At 37.6% G+C, this 25,204-nt stretch overlaps 2 protein-coding genes across 2 annotated transcripts; both read left to right on the top strand.

Annotated features, from left to right (window-relative positions):
• Positions 1-7,991: 7,991 nt before the first annotated feature.
• On the top strand, positions 7,992-8,939 carry LOC125136386 (olfactory receptor 12D2-like). Its single transcript, XM_047797155.1, has one exon. The coding sequence runs from the start codon at positions 8,013-8,015 to the stop codon at positions 8,937-8,939; it is 927 nt and encodes a 308-aa protein (XP_047653111.1). The 5' UTR covers positions 7,992-8,012.
• An 8,171-nt stretch (positions 8,940-17,110) lies between these two features.
• LOC125136577 (olfactory receptor 14J1-like) lies at positions 17,111-18,049 on the top strand. Its single transcript, XM_047797434.1, has one exon. It carries the CDS (start codon positions 17,111-17,113, stop codon positions 18,047-18,049), a length of 939 nt encoding a protein of 312 aa, XP_047653390.1.
• Positions 18,050-25,204: the final 7,155 nt, after the last annotated feature.

A 25,204-nucleotide genomic window follows, 5' to 3' on the forward strand; every position in this document is an offset into this window, starting at 1 on the left:
AGCTCCCTGCTGCCTGCATTGCCCCTCCTCCAGGTCAGTGCAGCACCACACTGAGAGATCTCCCTTGAGCCTATGGTTTCTCCAGTGGGGAAAAGAAAGATCAAGGTGGACATCCCATGCTCCCCAGCATTGCAGGTCACTGCATGGGGACCCCTTCTCCAGGCTTACACCACAGGGACGGCAAGAGGGCTCTATAGAGCTTGACTGCTGGGAATGGGAATGTGATGGAGAAGAGGAAGGGGCTTCCAAAAACTAGTATTTGCATCTTGGCAGCAGAGTCCCTGTGTGTACCACCCAAATCATAATCCCAGCTAGCAGTTTTGCTCATTTTCAGAATCAAGAAAGTGGCACAGTCCATCCAGAAAAGTGGTCAGGGCACACGACTGCCTATTAAGGGCCCTCAAAAGAAGAGCCTTTCCAGTCCTGCAGCCTGGGATATGGCCATCATCAAAAAGACTACAAACAATAAATGCTGGAGAGGGCATGGAGAAAAAGGAACCCTATTACACTGTTGGTGGGAATGTAAACTGCTGCAACCACTGTGGAAAACAGCATGGAGATTCCACAGAAAACTAGAAATAGAATTACCATTTGATCCAGAAATCCCACTCCTGGGCATCTTCCAGAGAAAACCATTACTCGAAAAGACACATGTACTCCAATGTTCATTGCAGCACCATATACAATAGCCAAGACATGGAAACAACCTAAATGCCCATCAACAGAGGAGTGGATCAAGAAGATGTGGTACATATACACAATGGAATATTACTCAGCCATTAAAAGGAACGAAATACTGGCATTTGCAGCAACATGGATGGACCTAGAAATTATCATGCAAAGCAAAGTCAGTCAGACAATGAGGCACCAACATCAAATGCTATCACTGACATGTGGAATCTAAAAAAAGGATACAATGAACCTCTCTGCAGACAGATACTGACTCACAGCCTTTGAAAAACTTACGGTTTCCAAATGAGACAGACTGGGGGATGGGGGGATGCACTGCGGGTTTGGGATGAAAATGCTATAAAATTTGGTAGTAATGATTGTTGTACAACTATAAATGTAATAAAATGTATTAAGTAGTAAAAACAAATAAAATTTTTAAAAAGGGTTCTGAGCATAGAGAATCTTGGGATTAAGAACAATAAATAAAGTGCCCATAAATAAGCATTTGGGGGGAAATCTCTACTCTTTACCACCACGTTTACAGAGTCACTTAACACCAAGGGTGTCACAGAGCATATATGGTATATGGGAAATGACACTAAATAGAAATTAGGAAAACTAGCTTCTAAGTCCCACTCCTAGTACAGGCTTATTTTATATATTCCTGAGTTAGGTACATGTGTTATATATTATACTATCATTATTGCAAAATATTATATCAGTTATATGTCAAAGGGAATATATTTTGCATGATAATATAGAAATAGGTATATTATATAAACATAATATCCTGAAGGGTGGACTGGATGAGCTGTTCTCTAAATTGCCTTAGAACACTGATATTATTGAAACTTGATCATCTACTTCCCTCATTACCAATATTTTCAACATCACTGCCATTTCTGTCACCAGTTCAATAATGAATATCCTCACCATCAGCTTTATATAGTCAATATCATTTTTGTTGTCATCAGAATCACCCTACAGATCACCATCTTTGATTGCATTCCCATCAATATCACCAGTCCTCATCATGAGTAAGAGCAGAAACAGGCGCTATGCACATTTCCCCCCTTAGTGCATCATTTTTTCAGAATCTTTTGTCTAATTGTGTGTTTGAGCTATACTGAAGGTGTCTAAAGATTCTAGGCATCACTGCTGATATTGAAAGATTAGCAACAATTGGCCTATTTTAAGGTTATATTCCTGAGTTTTTAATAGAATTAAAAACATTTCCCATATAAGTGTTATTCATGAACTTTGTTCTGTAAAAATAAATTATCTATGTATCACTCAAAAAACGAATTCTTCTTTCTGATAAAGACTATCACAAAGTGATGCAGAGAAAGGATTTACTGCATTTTAAACAGAATGTACTCCAAGTCACTCACTACTGCTCCACCTTGTCTCTATATACTAAGCACTGTATCAAAGCAGAGAATATGTATTGTGTTTCTTTACGATTCTCCCTGTAGTTCATGTTATGGTACATTGTGCATTGTAGGATCTGACGAAATAATGGATGATTAATTCTGTCTAGGAAACCACTCTAGCTAGATAGATTAGGTAGAACCCTAATTTAGTATGAGTAACTCAGACAAAGCAGCTGGAGGCTGTGATATAAAGCATTAGAGGGAAGACGCTATGGCTCTGGGACCCTAGAGGTACATGTGAATGGGGAGCCTGTGAGCTTTGACTGAAGGCAAGGCCATACATGTGAAGGGAAAAACTACCTGAGATGTAACAAAGAACAAGCTATAGAATTGAAATAAAAAGGACGCTAGGGATGGAGCAGGGCTTGGGGAAGAGGAATATCAGGAGAATATGATTTTCTGACCCATCTGAACTGGGGAAATCTCATTAACACCTCATTAATAACACTGCCATCCAGGTGAGACAATAAATGGCCAAGCTTTTACAGTAAAATCTAGAGTATATATTACTCAAGATTCAGCTAACAAAGCCCAAAACCAAATCCTACCAATGCCTTTATTTTTTACAATTACCCACATATTTTTAGTTTAAAATAAAAACAACATAAAGATTATTATAAACATAAACATAAGACTAAATTGTTATCAGGAGAGGACCAAATGAATTATAGGATCCCATAACGAAATATTATGAACTCCATAAAAATGAAGTATCTCTAAAATAATGACATGAAAAAATGCCTACAGTACAAAAAGATTTGTGACTACTTTATATGTATTTTTTAATGTTAAGTATGTTATAACTAAACAAGTAGAAAAGGAGCTCTCTCAGCGGTAGAGTGTTTTTCAATTTTCAAATCCATATTTTTATAAGATTTAATTTTTTTGTCATTTTAGGGCCGAACCCATCGCATATGGAAGTCCCCAGGTTAGGAGTGGAATCGGAGCTGCAGCTGTCAGCCTGCACCACAGCCACACCATGTGGGATCTGAGCAGCATCTGCGACCTATATACCACAGCTCACAGCAATGCCAGATCCTTAACCCACTGAAAAAGGCCTGACATCAAACCCGCATCCTCTTGGATCCTACTTGGGTTCCTTACTGCTGAGCTACCATAGGAACTCTAAGATTTACTTTTTGAAAATAAGATGCATGACTTTTACATGAAAGAAAAACACTGAAGGGGGAAGGGGAGACAGGCAGGGAGTGTTTCCCATTGTTTCCCAGGCCCACAGCAGAACAGAGCACCAGAAAGCTGACTCCAAGATTCTGTGAACCTCAGTCTTAACACTGAGCCATTTGAGCTCTTGCCAGCTACTTGGTTGGGCAGGAAGGGTTAACAGGGAACTCCATCTTTAGCCCTCAAAGTCTCCCTTGATGCGCACATGTCCTCTTGTGCCCCCTGCAAAAGAAATGAGCCAGTTGAAATGACTCCCTCCTTTCTCCCCACTGGGACTACTCTAACATCTCTGCTATGGAGATTAAGGTTTGCTGGAGCCATGAAAAGAAGAGAGGGAAGAGAAGGCCCTGGGATCTGCAGATCTTTCTAGAGGTATGTGGCCTGGGCATCTGAGACTTCCCCTCTCCCCTAATCTCATTGAAACTGGAGATGAAGGTGGGCTCTGGAGAGACTGCTGGGTCATGCCAGATTCTCAGGGTGGGGGGATTTAGCTGCTGAGCCCCCAAAAACTAGGGGGACAAGCCTGAGCAGTTCCTCCTTGGCACACTGAAAGCACGCACCAGCCTAATTTATATAACCAGCCATAGCTTCCCTTGTGAGCACCAATGTAATATCTCCAAAGTCTGCTATACATGTTTCAGCATCAGCTCAAAATCAGCATGTTCAACCACAAAACCTTTTATCTTCCCCCAACCACACTGTATACCAATAGAGTGATTTAAAAACTATGCTTTATATACCAGCTTACTACATAATAGTTATCTTTATTTTGACAACATCTTTCATTCCCCATCCCCCAATTCAGTAAAGGTTTATCAAGAGTTCCTCAAAAAAATTTTTTATATATTTTTTCCTCACTACCCCATGCCTATCTTAGCACAATGTCCCTCTATATATCCTCCTAGTTTCCAGTGTTTCCTCACCCTTATAAAAACAATCTTTCTTAAATATGTCTTAACTAGGTTTGTCAAGTGTTTATGTTAGAAATATGATAAATGATAATGTCATAGGGAGCGTAGGTACTGTGAGACCAGCATGAGATCAAACCCAGACTGGACTTGGGATGGGGGGAAGGTTGGGAGAGCATGAAAGCCTCCTAAAGAAGGTAGCAGGTAGGCTAGGTTTTAAAGGAGAAGAAACAATTGGTCAGGCAAAGGACAAGGAACTAGGAAGGGCATTCCAGGCAGCAGGGGTATATTTGAAAGTCAAGATGTGCAATTCAGCACAGCACTTTTAAAGATTTGAAAATGAGTGTGTGTACCTGTAGAGAAGATGCTATCTAGAGAGATGTGGGTTTTGTATTGAAGACCATGAGAAGACATCAGTGTTTGGGAGCAGACAGGAATGCTATGGGAAAAATATATGTAGATGTAGACTTAGGTATCTACATAAATACATACTTCCACTCTTAACAGTGTTATTTCTAGTTGTCAAATTAATAAAGGAACTTCAAAAGAGTCAGAAAATAATTAATAAAATGGTAATAGTAAGTCTTTGCCTATTATTAATTCCTGTAAATATAAATGAATTAAATTATTTAATCAAATGTTATAGAACATCTAAATGGATTTAAAAAAAACTGAGATCCTTCTGTATGCTCCATACAAGAGACTCACTTTAAGGAACAGACTAAAAGTGAAGGGGTGGAACAGGTATTCTATGCAAACCTTTGTGAAGACAAACTTGCTGGTCTGTCTACACAGAGAAAAAGCAGAGCCAATTCTGGATGATTCTATGAAAACATTTAAATATGAACTCTATAAAACTGTAGTGCTAAATAGCAAGTATAAAACTTATCTCTAATAAACAAGAAGAGTTGACACGATTTGTTGGGGACAGTGTCAAATAAAAATGCAGTACCCTTTACACAAAAACTATTAAAAATTTCAAAATTATGGGGGAAAAAAGCATTAAATCAAGCATGGGGCCCTGTTAACACAGATCCCTTAGTGACTGTATAGATGATATGCCCATGAAGCTTGCCTTGTAATAAAAGAATATTTTTAAGACAATGTCATTTTGACTTGAGGAAAAGATAATTTGTAAGTAATACTTCAAAGAGACAAACATGAAATAGGAAAATCTCTGATCCTGACTTCATCAAAATGATGGCTTTCTAGACAATTGAGGAATCTGCAGATGAGATGATCAGTATTGGAGGAATACTGCTATTACCCTCTAGAACTAGAAATCCTCAATTTAAATCCTATTTTCACAATTTGTTGAAAAAACAGGGAAATTTAATGATGACTATAGTTAATAATATGATATTGTATACCCAATTTATCATATTGTGCACCTTGAATATTTGCAATTAATTTCTTCAACTGGTCCTCAATAGAGTTGAGGAAGGAGGAACAAATTTTATTTAAGTTGCCTGAGACTCGTGTTTCTTAAGATAAAATAGAAATGATTTTAGTACTTACTTCACTGGGTGTTTGGAAGAAGTAATAGACTAATACATGTAAAGAACTCAGAATAATAATTTACACAATCAGAAAGCAATAACTTTTTTATTTGTATTATATTTATAGCATATTCTGTAACAAGAAATTATTCATGGGATGAATATATAATGAACTTCTGGAAAACCACAAAAATGAACCTTAGTAGAAAGATGAACGAAGTACGCAGCATTCACAACTAATTAGAAAGCTTGGATAGATGTCAGAAAGCACACAGATATTCCTTGGATGAAGCAGAAAATATTCTGCCTAAAGGATATAGCAAGAAGTGAAGATACACATTGGAGAGACCAGCCTCATTCTCACAGAGAGAAATGTGAGCTTTGGGATCCCAAACTTAGAAAGTAATTTAGTGTCATTACCAACACTGAAGAGTCAGATTTGGAAGAAACAAAAGCAATACTACTCCGTAATCCTCTCCTTTTGTTTTCCATAGAGCCACATTAATAAATGAGTAGAAAACTAAAGATAATCATCTTTCTATATGAATCAGTGGTATGTGATTGGCCTTCATGCTTTAACTGTTATTACCCAATTCTTTCAATTTTACACATAGAGTTTTTCTGGGGAAGTCCCCAAGATGAGAAAGTGTATCCTTCAACCCTGTCACAGGAAATGAAAAGTAATTTAACTACAAAAATAGGAGGCTAGAAAAGTAATTTAACTACAAAAACAGGAGGCTAGTGAGAATTGCACTGTCCATGGTTCTGAAACTAAGAAAGAAACATATTAGGGGAAAAAAAACAAAGGCAGAGTGAAAATAAAAATGGAACTCCAGATAGGAGCTCCCCAAGGAAAATTCTCCTAGATGGTAGATATAGGAACAGATCTTGTTTATTCTTACAATAATCTTCTCAAACCCAGGGGATACTCTCTCTCAGGGTTTGCATGTCTAGAGATCTGTGGCTCTTAAAAGACAAGCAGAATTTCAGGAAAAAATGGCTGGGGAAGATGACAAGCTTATGCTGCACCCCCAATAGAAGCTATCACTTCAAATATTTTTTCTACTACTTCCTTTTCAAATATATTTCTACTATTTCCTCTTCATGAGTATAAACCTGAACAGATTCCATAGCTGTGAATTTGAATACTCAACAGGTATGAGAATGAAAACAGGAGACAAGCTGGGAAGCTACTCATATTCTCTATCATCTTACTAGTATTAAAGCTAAATGCCCAGAATTTAGAGCTGGTTTTCTATCTCAGGATAGACTGATTATGAAATCCCTATACTGCCTACATTTTTATCGCCATTGTGTTTGTGATTATGAAATCCCAATACTGCCTACATTTTCATCGCCATTTCTCTAGATAGTCTGCAAAGTAAATATGTAATCTGTAAATATTCACATGTGGTGAGTAAAATAAATCATTTAGTAAAGGAAATCTTATTATAATTTTCTTTAAAAGTCAGTAAAATTTTTTCTCCAAGTGAATTTTTGATATAATATTGATTTGTGGGTCAGAGAACAAAAAAATTGTATTTAAACATATACGTCTTAAACAAGAGTAATAAATTTTAACAATATACACAATATACGCGGCTATAAAAGAAAGCTACTCTGAATTCCTTGAAGCCAGCATTTTATACCGGTGGAAAAAAATTTAAATAATTCCTCAAATTTTTCTCTAGCCATATAGCCTAGAGACCCCTAGAAATGTTCCCTAGTTCACATTTTTATTCTTTTTAATTCATACCAAATTTTTTTCTTCTCCTTTCAGGGATTTTCCAGTTTTTGAATGGGAGATTTTTAGAGGAAAAACAACAATTTCTGCATATCTATTCAGATATACTTATAGATTTTATTTTTGTCAAACTATCTGTTCTTAAGTAAAAATCACTTCAGACAGTTTCTTACTAGGTCAGAGATAGTGGTGTAATGGAGTAGTTTAAAACTTACTCTCTGTTACAGCTGACTTAGGATAAGAAAAGGCAACTTGTATCAGAAAGTAGAAGCTCAGAGTCACATCAGATTGTAGGATGGCAACAGGCTCTGAATCCCTGGGAGAAACAAAAATACGACGATAAATCTAATGAAGAAAAACAGGTAGGTGAGTAACAGCTCATAACCAAGATCTAACCTTTGCATTTTATAAGCTAACAGTCCACATCCTGTAAAACCTCCATGCTGGGACTATTTACAACAACAATGCTCTCCCTCAAAATGTTGTTGTTCAGGAGGGAAGATCCTCAGCCGGAGGACTCTAATTTCCAGCAGAGATAGCATTCCATATACTCTTCTGTCTTTGCTTTTAAGTGATGCCCAATCAAACATCAGTCACTGAATTTCTTCTCCTCGGAGTGACAGACATCCAAGAACTGCAGCCTTTGCTCTTCGTGCTTTTCCTCGCAATTTACCTGGTCATTGTGGCTGGGAACGGAGCCATCCTGATGGTTGTCATCTCTGAGCCAAGACTCCATTCTCCTATGTATTTCTTCCTGGGAAACCTGTCCTGTCTAGATATCTGCTTCTCCACAGTGACACTGCCAAAGATGCTGAAGAACTTCCTCTCCTCACACAAAGCAATTTCTTTCTGGGGATGCATAAGCCAGCTTCACTTCTTCCACTTCCTCGGCAGCACAGAGGCCCTGTTGTTGGCCGTGATGGCTTTTGACCGCTTCGTGGCTATCTGCAAACCACTTCGTTACACTCTTATCATGAATCCTCAGGCCTGTGCTCAAATGGCTGTCACTGTCTGGATCATCGGTTTTTTCCATGCCCTTCTGCACTCCATAATGACCTCTGGCTTACACTTCTGTGGTTCCAACTACATCCATCACTTCTTCTGTGATATTAAGCCTTTGCTCAAGCTGGCCTGTGGGAACATTGAGCTTAACCAGTGGCTGCTCAACACTGTTATAGGGACCATTGCCATGGGCCCATTCTTTCTAACACTTCTCTCCTATGTCTACATTATCATCTATCTTTCCTTCAAGACCCATTCTTGCAGCATGCTTCATAAAGCACTGTCCACTTGTGCCTCCCACTTCATGGTAGTTGTTCTTTTCTTTGCTCCCGTTGTTTTCACGTATATTCGTCCTACCTCAGGTAGCTCCATGGACCAGGACAGGATCATTGCCATTATGTACAGTGTGGTCACTCCTGTACTAAATCCACTCATCTATACTTTGAGGAACAAGCAAGTAAAGGTAGCTTTGAAGAGGGTGATCAGAAGGAGGCTCTGAATTGAAGGAATCTAGAGATCTATTCAGAGCATAAATAGACAGGCAATGGGGAAGTTGAGATGTGAAAATAACCTGCTTCTCAATTGTTTACCATATACATAACAGAGGAAACTGTATATATAAAAAAAAATGGGAAAGTCTAGTTGGCTTGTATAAAACAATGTGTTCTTAGGTAGGAAAAAGGAAACTTGAGCACATGGAACACTACCCGTCGAACTCCAATGCTAAATTTGGTTTTGACCTATGATGTGACAAAATTGATTTGTTATATATTCTAATGTGCTTGCCTCTGAATTTATATATACAAATATGCTTATTTTATCCATGAAGTGTATAGATGGATAGTTTTTAGGTCTGATTATCTGTAGGATCCCTCAAAGTTAGCAATTTCAGTACGATAAATAAAATCAGCAAGCTTTTATGTTTTTAAGGATTTTCATTTAAGACCATAATTACTCAATTAGAGAAATAAATGTTAACTTATATGCTTTAAGGAGAATTTTTTAAGACATACTTCATGATTTCTTGTTATCTAAGCAGGCAGGTACCAAAAATGTAATTAAAGAAAATGACATTTTAATCATAAATTAACAGAAATAAAATAACCAGTGATTCATCTAAAAAGTTCTGGAACCATTATTTTCACAGATTTTTTACAAGTCAAACAGCCAAAACTGTCAAGGATCATGGTGAAATATTACTAAAAGTGGAGGCAGTTTTTTAAAAAATCCAAGAATATCTTTTATCCTATTTGTGGTTTATTTTTATTCTCAGCTTCATGTCATGGAGAGCATTGACTTACAAAATTTTTTCTACTTTTTTGTTTTGTTTTCCTATTCTACCCTTATTTCAACAAACTAAATTATTAGTGTCATTTTTCAGTAACGTAGAAAGAAAAAAAACTAGGTAAATGACTCGCTAAAGGTTATTGTTCACAGAGGAAGAAAAAAGAACCAAGATGTTTGGACTCTTGAATTCTAATTTATGCTTATCCCTATGTGACAGTAATTGTATACAAAGACCCTGGTAAAGCAGTTAAGAAACAATGACGTGAAACAAGAAAGTAAATAAAGAAAAAAAATCTCACAGATAATGTCAAAAAAGATAACTATACCTTGTCTAATAACTAAATAAAAGAGTATTTTTTAAAACTACAAAAAAAAGATACGTAGGTACAATAGATGTCCTTTCTGTCTTCCATATTATAGTAGACAACCGTGTATGCCTTTCTTGAATTCCAGATCAAATTATGAGAGTTAAAGATCTGCATAAACTAACTTGGGATTTCCCGAGGCTGCTAAGGGAAGAGACAGATTAAGATCAAAATTTCATGCATCATGCACCCGCATATTCATTGCGGCACTATTCACAATAGCCAGGACATGGAAACAACCCAAATGTCCATCGACAGATGATTGGATTCGGAAGATGTGGTATATATACACAATGGAATACTACTCAGCCATAAAAAAGAATGACATTATGCCATTTGCAGCAACATGGATGGAACTAGAGAACCTCATACTGAGTGAAATGAGCCAGAAAGACAAAGACAAATACCATATGATATCACCTATAACTGGAATCTAATATCCAGCACAAATGAACATCTCCTCAGAAAAGAAAATCATGGACTTGGAGAAAAGACTTGTGGCTGCCTGATGGGAGGGGGAGGGAGTGGGAGGGATCCGGAGCTTGGGCTTATCAGACACAACTTAGAATAGATATACAAGGAGATCCTGCTGAATAGCATTGAGAACTTTGTCTAGATACTCATGTTGCAACAGAAGAAAGGGTGGGGGAAAAAATGTAATTGTAATGTATACATGTAAGGATAACTTGATCCCCTTGCTGTACAGTGGGAAAATAAAAAATAAAAAAATAAAAAAAAGAAACTAAAAAAAAATTGCATGTATCAGCTAGCACATACTAGCAAGAATAACCATGGATCTTAATTTTGAGAGTGCTTAGGAAAGAGACTGAACACAATATTGGATTTTATGCTAGAATCTCTTCCTTCGGGGACACTGGATCCTTAGGCAAGGACCCCAAGGAATGTGGCCCTGAGAAGCTTAAACAAGGCAGTGTTCCATGATATCAGTGTGGAAAATGCCTGAGTTGTTGTGGCAGATGGTACGAGAAGGATAAGAGAGATTCGGCAAAGTGGAGTGGACATATCATGTAAGGTGAGAAAATACACTAGAATCTTATGTTCCATGAGAGACCATAGAGGAGATATAGCATTCACCAAGATCAGCAGGAATGTTCTGGTAGAGGAGTATCAGAATTACCAATAAGTTCAGTGGTGACTCTCCCCTGTAGAATGGGGATAATGGTTGGAGAGAAAATTACAGAGCTGGACCATTAACACTGATGGAGAAAAGGGGCATCTTAAACAATAGAGGACAGATGGTAGAACTGAACCACCAGAATCAAGACAGTTAAAATTTTCATAAAATTTTCAAGGCAGCCAAGAAGCCTTGACTTACAGAGTTGTGGACACGGTTAAGAGAGTATGGTATCTCTGGGGGCAAATTTAGGGAGCAGTCAACAGGGATACTGCTTAAACTCTACAGTTAAAAGGCAAGAGTGGAGAAGCAGGACACTGATGTTCTTCCCCAGTAAAAAGTCAGGATTACCTACTCTGTTTCTTAAACTTCTTGCCTGAAAACGTAATCATGGCCCTGGAGAAGTGGCCTGCAACACCACGGCAAACATTAACTGAAAAGATACCCCTATTTCTCCCCAAAAGGAACTATCTCCATTTCTGCTGGATTTAACTGTATACTGAGAAAATGAAAATACCAAAATATTTCAAGGACTATTAGACACTTGGTCTGAGTTGGCATCAACATGTTAGAGTGGGCATAGGGAGATCAGGTAATAAATGGAATCAGGTTAAGTCCCAACTTACAGTGTATCTCCTGGTACTGCAGACACCTTCAATGGTCATTCCCCAGCAATTAGGCATAAAATTGGGACTGAACTACCTAGAAGCTCCTTCAGCGTGTCCTTGGTCAGTAGGAAATGAGCTATCATATTCAAGAAGACCAAGTGGACACCATTGAATGTGTCCATCTGGCTGGGATATTAAACTAAAACCAGTAACATATTCCGAGAGGAATAGCCAAGATGAATGTCCCCTTTAAATATCTAATGACAAAGATCACTCGAGGACATCAGATGGATCTTGGACGATGACTAATCTAACTACAATTTATCTCATAGTATTTATTCATGTTGTATTTTTTCTGAAGTTTTCTAATATCTACTATGCTTTTATCTTTGTTTCTGTGCAATTCTGTTGTAGCCTGAGTAATCAAAACATCCTGCCAATATTATTTATCTCTTGCTCAACTCTGCCACAGAATTCTAAACCACAAAATAACAGATGGATGAAAATGATGATAAATCTCACTTATTTTTATGATAACTCTCAGGACACTAGAAATATAAGGAACACAACTAAATTTAATAAATTATAGCTACGAAACTTACTAAAATGTTGTCTATCAGAACTACAGCCAATGTCACGTGCTATGAAGAACTTTAGAAATATCCCTTCAAGATGTGAAAGAAAAACAAAGGTTTTCCACTATCACATCTCTGCTACTATAACTGAAGGTCTCAACCAAGGTAATTAAATAAGAAACTAAATAGTAAATAAAAGAAGAGGAAAGGAAGAGGCAAAAGTCCTATTCAATGAAGAGTACATTATTATTGATATTTTTAAAATCCTGTAGATTTACCCAAATGAGTTGAAAACTTCTGTTTATACAAAAACCTGTACATGGATGTTTATAACTGCCCAAACTTGGAAGCAAACAAGTTATCTTTTAATAGGTGAATGGGTAAACCAGCACATCCATACAATGGACAGTTTACAAAAATATACCTGTATCAAGCTACAAAAAGACACAAAGTCATCTTAAGGGCATATCTTTAAGTGAACAAAGCGAATCTTGAAAAGGCTACATACTATATGACTCCAAGAATATGGCACTCTGGAAAAGGAAAAACTGAAGCCAGTAAAAAGATCAGCGGTTGCCAGAGGTTTGAGGAGAGGGAGAGATAAAGAGGCCATGCACAGGGGATTTTTAGAGCATTAAAATATTCTGTACAATACAGTAATAGTGGATACATGACTATATACATTTGTCAAAATGCATAGACGGCACAAGGCAAAGAAGGAAACAATTCTAATATTAAGTAATGCTGCCTGATACAAGACAGACATATACAAACCAATTATTCATCTACAGCAGTAAGAATTATTTAGAAAATTTAATCAGATATAAGCTACAATGAAAATAGAAACAAATTTCACTTTTGAAAATGAACAAAATTTGCAAAAAAAAATTTTTTTCTTTCTTTCTTTCTCTCTCTCTCTGTTTCCTTCTTTCTTTCTTTTAGGGCTGCACTGCAGCCTATGGAGGTTCCCAGGCTAGGGGTCTAATTGGAGCTGTAACTGCCAGCTTCCACCATAGCCATAGCAACAGGGGATCACAGCCGGGTCCAAAACCTGTAACACAGCTCAAAGCAATGCCGGATCCCTAACCCACTGAGCAAGGCAGGGATTGAACCTGAATCCTCATGGATGCTACTCAGATTCGTTTCCGCTGAGCCATGACAGGAACTCCAAAATTTGCAAAAATTTAAAAATTCTATCCATAGATTTTAATTAAATCTGAATAAAAATAAAAATACAACACATGTATAGATGAGATAATTAAACGTTATAAACTTGTAATTTGCACATGCACAAAAATGAATTCAACATACTTTAAAGAAATTTCAGGGGAATTTTGTGAGGAATTAAACAACCTGATTCTAAAATTTATACTGAAGAATAAATGTTCATAAATAGATAATTTTGCAGAAGAATTTTAATGATTGGACTTGGTCTAAATAATAGAACAACTGGAAGTTCCCATGTGGTGTAGTGAGTTAAGGAACTGGCACTGTCGCAGTCGTGGCACAGGTTACAACTGCAGCGTGGGTTCTATCCCTGGCCTAGGAATTTCCACATGCCAAGGGTGCAGCCAAAAAATAAGCAAAAAATAAAAAACAGTACAACTAGATGAAGTCACATTAATTAAAAAGCTCTCAGTTACTAGCATAAGAAGTGGTAAACAAATTCTTATAACCTAACTGTCGTGTTGTGAGAAGCCAAATCATAAGGAGAGATTACATGCAGATGCTGCAGTTGCCCTGTTGAGTTTTCAGCCAAGAGCCAACATCAATTGCCCAATGCTTGACAGCTCATCAATGTGATGATGATTAATTGCTCAGCAATGTGAGCAAATCATTTCGGACTCCCATCTAAATTGAATTTTCAGGTGTCTATAACAACTGTTGAAATCTGTCTGAAACTGAATAAGAGAGCTCAAGCAGAAACTACTCATCCGCACATACTAGAGAGAAAATAATAATTTTTAAGTCACTCTGTTATGCAATGATGGACAACCAGAAGATGCTCACTAAGTGTTCCATCCTGGACGTACCGTGTAAGAGTTCAAAATTCCTGCTGAGATTATTTGATCACTAAAGTTCTTATATTACTTAAATTCTTAGGAGAGAAAAAAATTCCTGTCTATGTGTCACCAGAGGAAAAAATATGTTAGAGATTAATTAAATTCATTTTCACAGATAATTAACAGGATCTGCTATGGATAAGGCAGAGCACCAGACAGCATTTGTAACACAGAGATGAACTGTTTCATGGAAACAGAGTAAGTCACTGTTTCATGGAAATAACATTCTAATAAAAATTAATAAAAGAGTTGAGAAAAGGATAAATAACAATAGATTACTGACAATTACTTTGAATTGGCAGTGATACACAGAGGGAACATGATTTCCCTGAATAGGTATTTACATTGCAATGAAAAAACTGAAAAATAGATTTAACCCTTAATGTTGGGTTTTCCCAACAAATACGAGCCACAAATTGCAATGTGTTTCAATAATTTAATCCAATGAACACAAATAAACAGAAGTTCCAGATAATTAGGTGTGATCATTAAATCAAATCAACAGAAAAATACTCCACAGGAAAATTCTATATAATTGCAAGTTTGGGTCCCAGGGTATTTTTCAAGGAGCCTCAAATACCCACAGCGTTTGAGGATCTCTCCACTCATGACACGGGAGCTATATAGATGAGCATCATGAGAATGGAAATCCTTATTTTTCCTCTCCACAGAAAATGTTTCACTGAAAGTGGATGAATTACCTTTGGCTAAGTAGTAAATGATTAATTTTCCCCAAGTTTAGAAAGGAAGTTCCTGGATTTGCTCTGGTGAGTTTCTGTGGTGTCTAAAATGGATGATTATACTGAATAACAGAAAGTCAATGAATAACAGGGTTTGAGTGGGTGGGATAAAACCAGTCATTGCCATTTATTTCATAAGTGCTAAAATTAAAAAGCATTTTAATGTGGATTTTTTAAATGAAAATTACAAATTCAGCAGAGAGATTTAAATTGTTTGTTTCAGAAACATTTTGTGCAGTGTAATTCCCATTTTCTCAGCAATTCCTTCCTTTTTGCAACTAGCAAAGAAATCTGGGATAAATGAACCACGGAATGATACCACTTGATATCCTTCTATTCCTGTTATTTATTGACCCTAACGGTGACTTAGAAGAGATGTGAGATCCTACCTATATCAGAGAGAGAGTGTTCCAACACTACAGAAAAATGAAAAAACTGAGTAATAAAATACTGCAGTGTCAGCAAAACAACCATATTTTCCATTTTCACAAAACAAGGACCAGTAAAGACCCCAGAGAGAAAGACTGTAAGGCCACAAAGATTGTGAGAATATGCTTCTTGTCACAACCAGTCATCCAGGTTTCAAGTCTCTTCTATTACTTAGGGAGAAATTCTGATGTCAATGAAATATAAGAAAAATTCAGTAACGATTAAGCCACGTTCCATATTTTGAGAGAAATACAAAAAATATTCCATGACCAGAAATAGATGATACAAATTATTAAATTATTCATATACACTTTATGTTATGTATTAAAAGCACTAATATCCACTTTGAAATAAGACAAAGACATGAGGATTTGAATGCCTCATTTGTTAAAAGAGAAAAAGTTGCAGAGAAAAAGTACTCAGTTGAGATCAAAGAAGTAAAAGTAATTAAAATTCTGGATCAACACTCAAATTAGAAAGTTACAAGAGCTTTGTAATTTCACTAAAGAAAAGTGACTCTTTTCTACCACTATTTCTGAATCACTGATAATTTTATCTTATTGTTACTATAATTTTTTAATTAAGAATAAAGGATTAAATAATTTTTAGGTGTTTATCAACCGTTTATTTCCTTTCAAAAATTATACCAGGAAGTCTCTGGCCTTTCACCATATCCTACAAGGAATTTCAAATTTTTCAAATTAATTTATTTAATATTTTATGTTAAAGGTAATGATCATCTCTATATATCATAATGCAAATAAGATAATGTCAATAAAAATGTGCTTTTTATTTTTGGAATTATTTATTTTTTTCAAGGAATTCTTAGAAAAAAGCATTGGGAATTTTTTCTCTCATATATGGAACATACTTATAAAATTGCATTGAAACAGTGGGTGTTTTGATGCTAGAAATAGATATAATAACTATATCTAGTCTCTTATGATGGAGCATGACAATGTGAGAAAAAGAATATATACATGTATGTGTGACTGGGTCACCTTGCTGTACAGTAGAAAACTTACAGAACATTGTAAACCAGCTATGATGGAAAAACAAAATTCATTAAAAAAAAACTAATGAGAAAAAAAGTCACCTCAAAAATTTATAAATATGAGTTTGTGTGTTTGAACTGAGTGAAATTTTAATGTACATAAAATTTTGATGCACTGTATTTCCTAAAAATAAAATAATATATTTTTGTTCCTTTGCCTGAAATGCATGACATTAAAATTCACAATCTACTTTACCTAATTCCTATGCTTAAATCAGAGTACTTAAAATTGTTCAATATAATTATTAGTATACAAAGATACATAGCATTTACAGTGATGTACTAGTGATCCTGCCTTCCTGCCTTAACATCCCTGAGTAAGTGGATTATATTGATAATTTAAAAAAAACTTTATTTCTATTGGTTTCAATTTTGTCTTGCAGTCAGCATCCTTCTTGGAAACTGAGAAGGAACATGGCCAATTTCACTACAGTGAGTGGGTTTCTTCTCATGGGATTTTCTGCCAAGCCTGAGCTAGAAGTCTTATGGGCCTCTCTGTTCTTAGTCTTATACTTAGTGGCTTTAACTGGCAACACACTCATTATCGCTGCAACTTCCATGGATGACAGTCTCTACTCCCCTATGTATTTCTTCCTCAAACATCTTTCCTTCTTGGACATATGCTATATCTCTGTGACGGTACCAAGGTCCATTTGTAACTCTTTCAGGCATACTAGCACTATTTCCCTCTGGGAATGCATACTGCAATGTCTGGCTTTCACTCTCTGTGCATCTGCTGAGCTGGCCATGCTCACAGTGATGTCCTACGATCGCTACGTGGCCATCTGCCTTCCCCTGCGCTATGAAATCATCATGAATGTCAACACCTGTATTCACGGAATCCTAGCCGTCTGGATCAGTGGGGTCGTCTCTGGAGTTATGCATACATCTGCTACTTTCTCCATCCACTTCTGTGGTGCCAACGTCATCCACCAGTTCTTCTGTGAGGTTCCCCAGCTCCTAAAACTCGCCTGTTCTGATGAGTATGTCAGTGAGCTTGGGGTCACGGGCTTCGTGTCCTTGGTGGCATTTCTTTGCTTCCTCTCCATTGGCTTCTCCTACACACGCATATTCTCTACTGTGCTGAGGATCCCATCTGCCGAGGGGAGAGCCAAGGCCTTTGCCACTTGCCTCCCCCATCTAGCTGTGGTCACACTGTTTATCTCTACTGGTGTCTTTGAGTTTCTGAAGCCACATTCTGACTCTCCAACTGCATTAGACTTTTTGCTTACTCTTTTTTATACTGTTCTGCCTCCCACACTTAATCCGATGATCTATAGCCTGAGAAACAAAGCCATGAAGGCAGCTCTACAAAAGGTTGTTAAAAGAAGAAAAGCCTACCTCTTTTGCTGAGTCACGTCTATCCCTTCCTCATTAAAGAGACAAACCACAATCTACTGGAAAAACATAACAGTCAATTAAGAAATTAAAGCTCTGGAGTTCCCGTCGTGGCGCAGTGGTTAACGAATCCGACTAGGAACCATGAGGTTGAGGGTTCGATCCCTGCCTTTGCTCAGTGGGTTAACGATCCGGCGTTGCCCTGAGCTGTGGTGTAGGTTGCAGACGCGGCTCGGATCCGGAGTTGCTGTGGCTCTGGCATAGGCTCGCAGCTACAGCTCCGATTAGACCCCTAGCCTGGGAACCTTCATATGCCGCGGGAGCGGCCCAAGAAATAGCAAAAAGACAAAAAAAAAAAGAAATTAAGGCTCTAATAGAAGTCGTTATGAGGAAAGCCATAGGAATGGACTATCTTTGAGTAACAAAAACATTGACATGGAGTTAGACAAAAATTACACTGGTATGTGCAATAGATTTAAATCTTAATCCACAATGTCAAGTCTGATGAAAATGTGAATTTCTTTCATTCTAAAGTCTCCAAATTGATTTTCCTTCCTGGTTCATTTCTGTCAAGGTAGAGGAAAATTCTTTTTTTTTTTTCCTGAGTTACAATCAAGTTTGAAATATTATATAGTATTGAAGCATGCAGAATAACCACCTGGTTCCATATTCTCTGGCTATTCAAGGGTCCAACTGCTGTTCTAGTCATCTTTCAGGGCTTCAATTGGTAATGCACAATGGTCACCATCGAAAAGTCTATGTCAATTGTGTTATGTGAGTGAGAAGCTTAAGTAGTACAACAATCAGTGAATCAGAGAATGAATACAAGAAGAAATAAAAACACAATTAAAATAATGTTTTAAAAAGTCACATTTGAAAAATAGCAAAAACTTGATATAAATACAATATATAGTGACCAAAAATTCAAACCTGATGGATAGTACAAGCAGCAGATAAAATTCAAGAAAAGACAGAAACAATGCACTGACAGATCCAAGAATTTCCCAGAAAATGAGGAAAAAAGGAAAATACTTTTTGGTTAATGAAGAAGACTTAGGAGTCACAAAGATACAGAGAAAAAGTTCACTATTTGTCTAATAATAGTTACAGAAAGATTAGTGTCCATGTATTAAGAGAATGCATAATAGGCAACATCCAGTGAAACAACATTGAAGCCAATTCCCCAGAATTCTTAAAAATACAGATCTTCAGGATTGAGAAGCACAACAAAAATTGGTCAGTGTATATAAAATGGATGGAAAAGTAGTTATACCATCCTGAAACTGTGGAATAATAAAAATGGAAATTTTTAAAATTTTAAAACACAAAAAGTGACTTTATGTATGACTGACCGGGTCACTTTGATATACAAAAGAAATTAACAGAACACTGTAAATCAATCATAATAAAAATTATAAAAATAAAACTGTTGAAATATAAAAACAAAAATTAACAATAAAAATAAAACAAACCAATCTTATATCCCAGAAGCTTTACTCTTTTATCTTTCATATTTAGTTCTATAATCCATTGGAAAATAAACATTGCGATGGAATAAAAAAAGTGTCATTGGTCATTTCACTCATCGATATCCAAATTAATTGGAAATAAACTTCTCTCAAAAAATTGCAGTTGGTGCCTTTGTAATAAATTTAGAAATTATATGTGTGTGAGGTTCTTTCATCTATTCAATTGATCCCTGTGTTTATGCTTATTCTATCAAGCTCCATTAATTACTGTAGCTATATAGTAGTATTTTATATTGGATAGTGTAAGTTTTCTAACTCTATTCTTCCAGATTGTGTTATCTGCTCCAGATCTTTTGCTTATCCATATGTTTTAGAATCAGGTTTTTAATTTGAAAAAAATATCTACTAAGATGTTGACTGAATTACACTGAATCCATAAATCAAACTGAACTGTCTTCTTACCCCACTGGACTTATCAGAGGATTTTAAAAACTCTCCTTATAAGTCCGCTGGCTCATTGCTATTGCTCATCTCAGTATGGTACATAAATTCTTCTTTAATTACATAATAGAAACCAGTAAAAAGCAAAAGATAAAAACTGAACCGTCTTCTTTAAATGGAGGCATTTTCCAATTTATTACCAAGAAACTTTTGAATTGATCTAGGTTCTTAAAAACTCTATCAGAAATGATAACTAAATTTGGAGTAGTGGTTTATACATCTTTGATTTGATTTATTTCTATAATTCTGATGTTACTGTAACATGGAATTTTAAAATTTAATTGTCTAATTTTTGTGGTCGCTATATAGAAATTCGATTTATTTTTGTATATTGACTTAATACACATTCATCTCCAAAATTTACTTATTATTTCTAATAGATCTTTATAGAGTCATTCAAATTTCTACTACACATTGTTTTCTGTAAATAAAGAGTTTTATCTCTTATTTCACATAACTTAAAACTGTTACGTATTTTCCTTGCTTTTGAGCTGGCCAGGGACAGATTAGAATCAAATTATGGTTTACCTTCTCCCTATCAGTGTAATCAGGGGCAAGTGCTTATTTTTTCAGAAACTTTTGTATGTAAGACATGGATGCAACACCTACCTTGAAAAACAATTCAGATAATGTGTATGATGTGTTGCACAGATCTTTGCAAGTTGTCAAATAAATAGTAGATACTAGTAAGAAAAATAACAATAGTCAAATGCAGAACACTCTAATACTGTAATGGTGGTGATTAAATCACCTTAACTTTAATATAAAAGGTAAAAGATAAAATTATTTAAAATTACACTAGAAGAGTGATATCACCAAGAAGAAAACATAGATAATTCCCAGCTTCACTCCCCATCCCAAGAAGAATAACTAGCAACTATTCATGGATAAGGCATCACAGAAAAAATGACAGAACACAGAGGTGAGGCCAAAGCAGTTCCCTGCACCAAGAGACCAGGACAAATGGCATTAGAAGGGGAGGAGGAGGAGCTCCCTGATGCCTGCACTGCCTTTCCTCCAGGTCAGTGCAGCACCACACTGAGAGGTCTCCCTTGAGCCTATGGTTTCTCCAGTAGGGAAAAGAAAGACCAAGGTGGACATCCCATGCTCCCCAACATTGCGGGTCACTGCATGGGGACCCCCACTTCAGGCTTACCCCACAGGGACGGCAAGAGGGCTCTACAGAGCTTGACTGCTGGGAATGGGAATGTGATGGAGAAGAGGAAGGGCTTCCAACAACTAGCATTTGCATCTTGGCAGCAGAGTCCCTGTGTGTACCACCCAAATCATAATCCCAGCTAGCAGTTTTGCCCATTTTCAGAGAAAAGAAGGTGGCACAGTCTGACCAGGAACGTGGTCAGGGCACAGGTCTGCCTACTTGGGGTCCTCAAGTGAAGAGCCTTTCTAGGGCTGCAGCCTGGGATGCTGCCTCTGCCACCTAAGCATTGAGCCAAGTCATAGCCCAGCGCACAGCTGAATGGAGCTGCCAGCACCACCTGACTAGAAAGCCTGGTCAGAACACCAACACAGCTGCATAGCCCACTAATGCTCTTCTGGAATGCCTGGAAGGCATAGCTGATTGTTTATAGAGTAAATCCAGTGACTCTGATCAGTAAGGGAACTTGGGATTTGGGTCAGCTTGAGTCATGTCCATGAAGAGTCCTGCTAGCCTTGGAGCTCGTTCTCCCCCTCCACGTAGGCAGGGAGACAGATTGGTAGCCGCATCCATTATCTAATAGACCCTTCAGCTTCCCCAACCAGGGAACTTAGCTAGACTATGGGGAAGCTGCACAGCCCATATAGCAGCCCTGCTTAGAGTGGATTTGAATGAAGAACACAACCCATGGCATTCCCCATCTACAGAGCAAGCCAGTGGCCCCATTTAGTCAGGGAAATCAGTACACAGCATTGCCTCATCCAGGACACAAACAACAAAATGTGCAGACCCTGCCAGGGCAGAGAAGCTAATTCATACCCTCACCTATGGATCAGTATAGGAAGCATGACCAGAGAACCCAGGCAACAGTAGAGACCATCCTACAGCATCACACTGGAAAGAGAACCAAGCCAGTAGCCATATTCTACTATTTCTCAGTCAGGGGAACACTCTCCTCCCCTCCGCCACCTCATAGCTCAGGATGTAGCCTATCACAAAACTAGACCCTGACACCAAGCCCAATTGCTCAAGGAGATTATCAGCAATCTACAGATTCAATGGAATCTCTATCAAAATACCAATGGCCTTTTTCACAGAACTACAACTAAAAACCCTAAAATTTGTGTATAATTACAAAAGACACCAAATAGTCAAAGCAATCTCGAGAAAGAAGAACAAAGCTGGACAAATTACTCTCCCTGATTTCAAGCAATATCACAAAGCTATACTACAAAGCTATGGTCAAAGTAATGTGATAGTGGCATGAAACCAGGTGTATAGATCAATGAAACAGAATAGAGAGCCCAGAAATAAACCCTCACTCATATGGTCAATTAATCTGTAACAAAGGAGGCAAAAATATACCCTCATGAATCGGTGCTGGGAAACTGGACACCTACATGCAAAAGACCAAGCTGGACTGCTTCCTCACACTATCTATAAAAATAAATTCAAAATGGATTAAACTTAATGTAAGACCTGAAACCATGAAACACTTAGCAGAAAACATAAGCAATACACTCTTTGAATTAATCTTAACAATATTTTTTTGGATGTTTTTGCCTCTGGCAAAGGCAACAAAAGCAAAAAACAAAAACAAAAAAAACAAGTGGTACTACATCAAACTGAAAAACTTTCATACAGTGAAAGAAATCATCAACAAAATAGAAGACAGCCTACTGAATAAGAGAAGACATTTGATAAGGAGTAAATTTCCAGAATAGACAAAGAACTCATAAAACTCAACATCAAAAAACTCCAAACTGATTGAAAAAAAGGCAGACAAGAGTTACCTGCTGTGGCTCAGCAGGTTAGGAACCTGACATAGTGTTCATGAGGATGCAGGTTCGGTCCCTGGCCTTGCTCAATGGGTTAAGGATCCAGTGTTGCCACAAGCTGCAATGTAGCGGGCAGATGCGGCTTAGGTCCAGGTTTGCCATGGCTGTGGCATAGGCCAGCAGCTCCAATTGGAAGCCTAGCCCAAGAACTTACAAATGCCACAGATGCAGCCATAAAAAAATAAAATAAGCAAATTTTACTTAAATTCTCTGAGCCTCACTTTTCTTGAGGTATATAGGAATGATTTTAGTACTTCCTTCACTGGTTGTTTGAAAGAAGTAATAAACTAATACATGTAAAGAACTCAGAACAATTAATTGACACAATCAGCACACAATAATTGTTTTTTATTTGTATCATATTCATAGCATATTCTATCATAAGAGATTATTAATAGGATGAATACATAATGAACTTATGCAAAGCCACAAATATGAACTTCAATAGAAAGATGGACAAAGTACATAACATTTATAATTAATTAGAAAGCTTGGAGGGGATAAGGATCAAGATGGTGGAGAAATAAGATGTGATGCTCACTTTTTCCCATGAACACATCAAAAAAAATTGACATGTAGAATGATCTGCACAGAACATCTACTGAATGCTGGTCTTAAACCTTCAAAAAGGGCAAGAAACCCCTCACATAACTGGGTAGAACAAAAGAAAAAGAGGTGGGGGGAAGGAGAGAAAAGGAATCAGGATGGAACTGGCACTCCTGAGAGGGAGCCGTGAAAGAAGAAAGGAATCCACACCCTGGGAAGCCACCTAATTGACGGGGAGATTTGCCAGGATGGAGGGACCTCAAAGTTGCTGAGAAAAGCACAGCAACTAGACTGAGGACAAAGCAGAATGTGAGCCACACAGACAATCTGCACCACTGCCACCAGACACCACAGACTGAGATGCTTGAGCAGGGACTGGGCGCTGAGATTCACACTCTGAGTTCAATTCCTAGGAGAGGACTAGGGTTGGCTGTGTGGAGACAGCCTGAGGGCCTAGGGAGCATTGCACCATGGGCCAGGGAGCAGAACACCATAGCTGAGGAAACCTCGGAGGAGGTCTGGGCCTATAGAAGAAGCAAGGTGCCATTGTTGGGAGGGTGAGAGAAGGAGGGGCAGACCACCATAGGAATATCTTTCCCTGAGCACACACAGAGTCTCAGAGGGCAGGGTGCCTCTAGCGCAGGCTACAGTTGGCGAGGCACCACTTGCTTGGGCTACAGGAGACCAGGTGTCTTTTGTGCGGGCTATGGGTGGCCGGGCACCTCTTGTGTGGGCTAAGAGCAGTAGGGTGGGGGTGTTAAGTGCCATGTGGTGTCTCTTCTGTGATCTACTGGGGGGTGGAGGGGAAAAAACCACAGCATTCATCTCAGAAACGGGGGGGGGGGGCGTGGTCCACCACAACTAGGGGTCTGTGAACAGGCTCCACCTGAGGACCCAGTCACCTCAAAATTCGGAAAAAAAGAGGGCATTGCAACCAAGCACCACCTGTTGCTGCTCCCACTCCTGTGGGAACACACACTGCTGCTGCCACTTCCAAACAATAGACACAATAGAAAAGCTAGACTTCATTGACATTTTCAGGACACCACATCCAAAAAAATCAGGATATACATTCTTCTCAGGTGCACATGGAACATTTTCAAGGATCAATCACATAAGGGGCACAAAACTAACCTCAACAAATTTAAGAGTACAGCAATTATTTCAAGTAACTTCTCTGACCACAATGGCATGAAACTAGAAATCAACAACAGGAAAATAAATGAGAAAGAAACTGACAACATGGAAACTAAACAACATGCAAAAAAAAAAATGGGTCAAAGAGGAAATCAAAAGGTAAATTTAACAATACCTCAAGAGAAATGATAATCAAAACATGACCACTCAAAATCTATGAGATTTCAGAAAAGAAGGGCCTAGAGGGAAGTTAATAGTGATACAGGCCTTCCTCAGAAAAGAATAAAAATCTCAAATTGACAATATAACATACCACCTAAAAGAACTAGAAAAAGAAGAACAAACAAAATGCAAAGTCAGCAGAAGGAAGGAAATCATAAAAATTACAGAGGAAATCAGTAAAATAGAGATTAAAAAAACAATACAAAAATAAATCAATAAAACAAAGAGCTGGTTCTTTGAAAAGGTAAACAAAACTGACAAACGACTGGCCAGACTCACAAAGAGGAGCGAAAGAACAGAA

This window comes from Phacochoerus africanus, chromosome 9 (genome assembly GCF_016906955.1).
Source record: "Phacochoerus africanus isolate WHEZ1 chromosome 9, ROS_Pafr_v1, whole genome shotgun sequence".
Taxonomy (NCBI): Eukaryota; Metazoa; Chordata; class Mammalia; order Artiodactyla; family Suidae; genus Phacochoerus; species Phacochoerus africanus.

Bases quoted from the DNA above. Each gene is read 5' to 3' on its own strand.
- LOC125136577 (XM_047797434.1), top strand. From the start codon at position 17,111: ATGGCCAATTTCACTACAGTGAGTGGGTTTCTTCTCATGGGATTTTCT.
- LOC125136386 (XM_047797155.1), top strand. From the start codon at position 8,013: ATGCCCAATCAAACATCAGTCACTGAATTTCTTCTCCTCGGAGTGACA.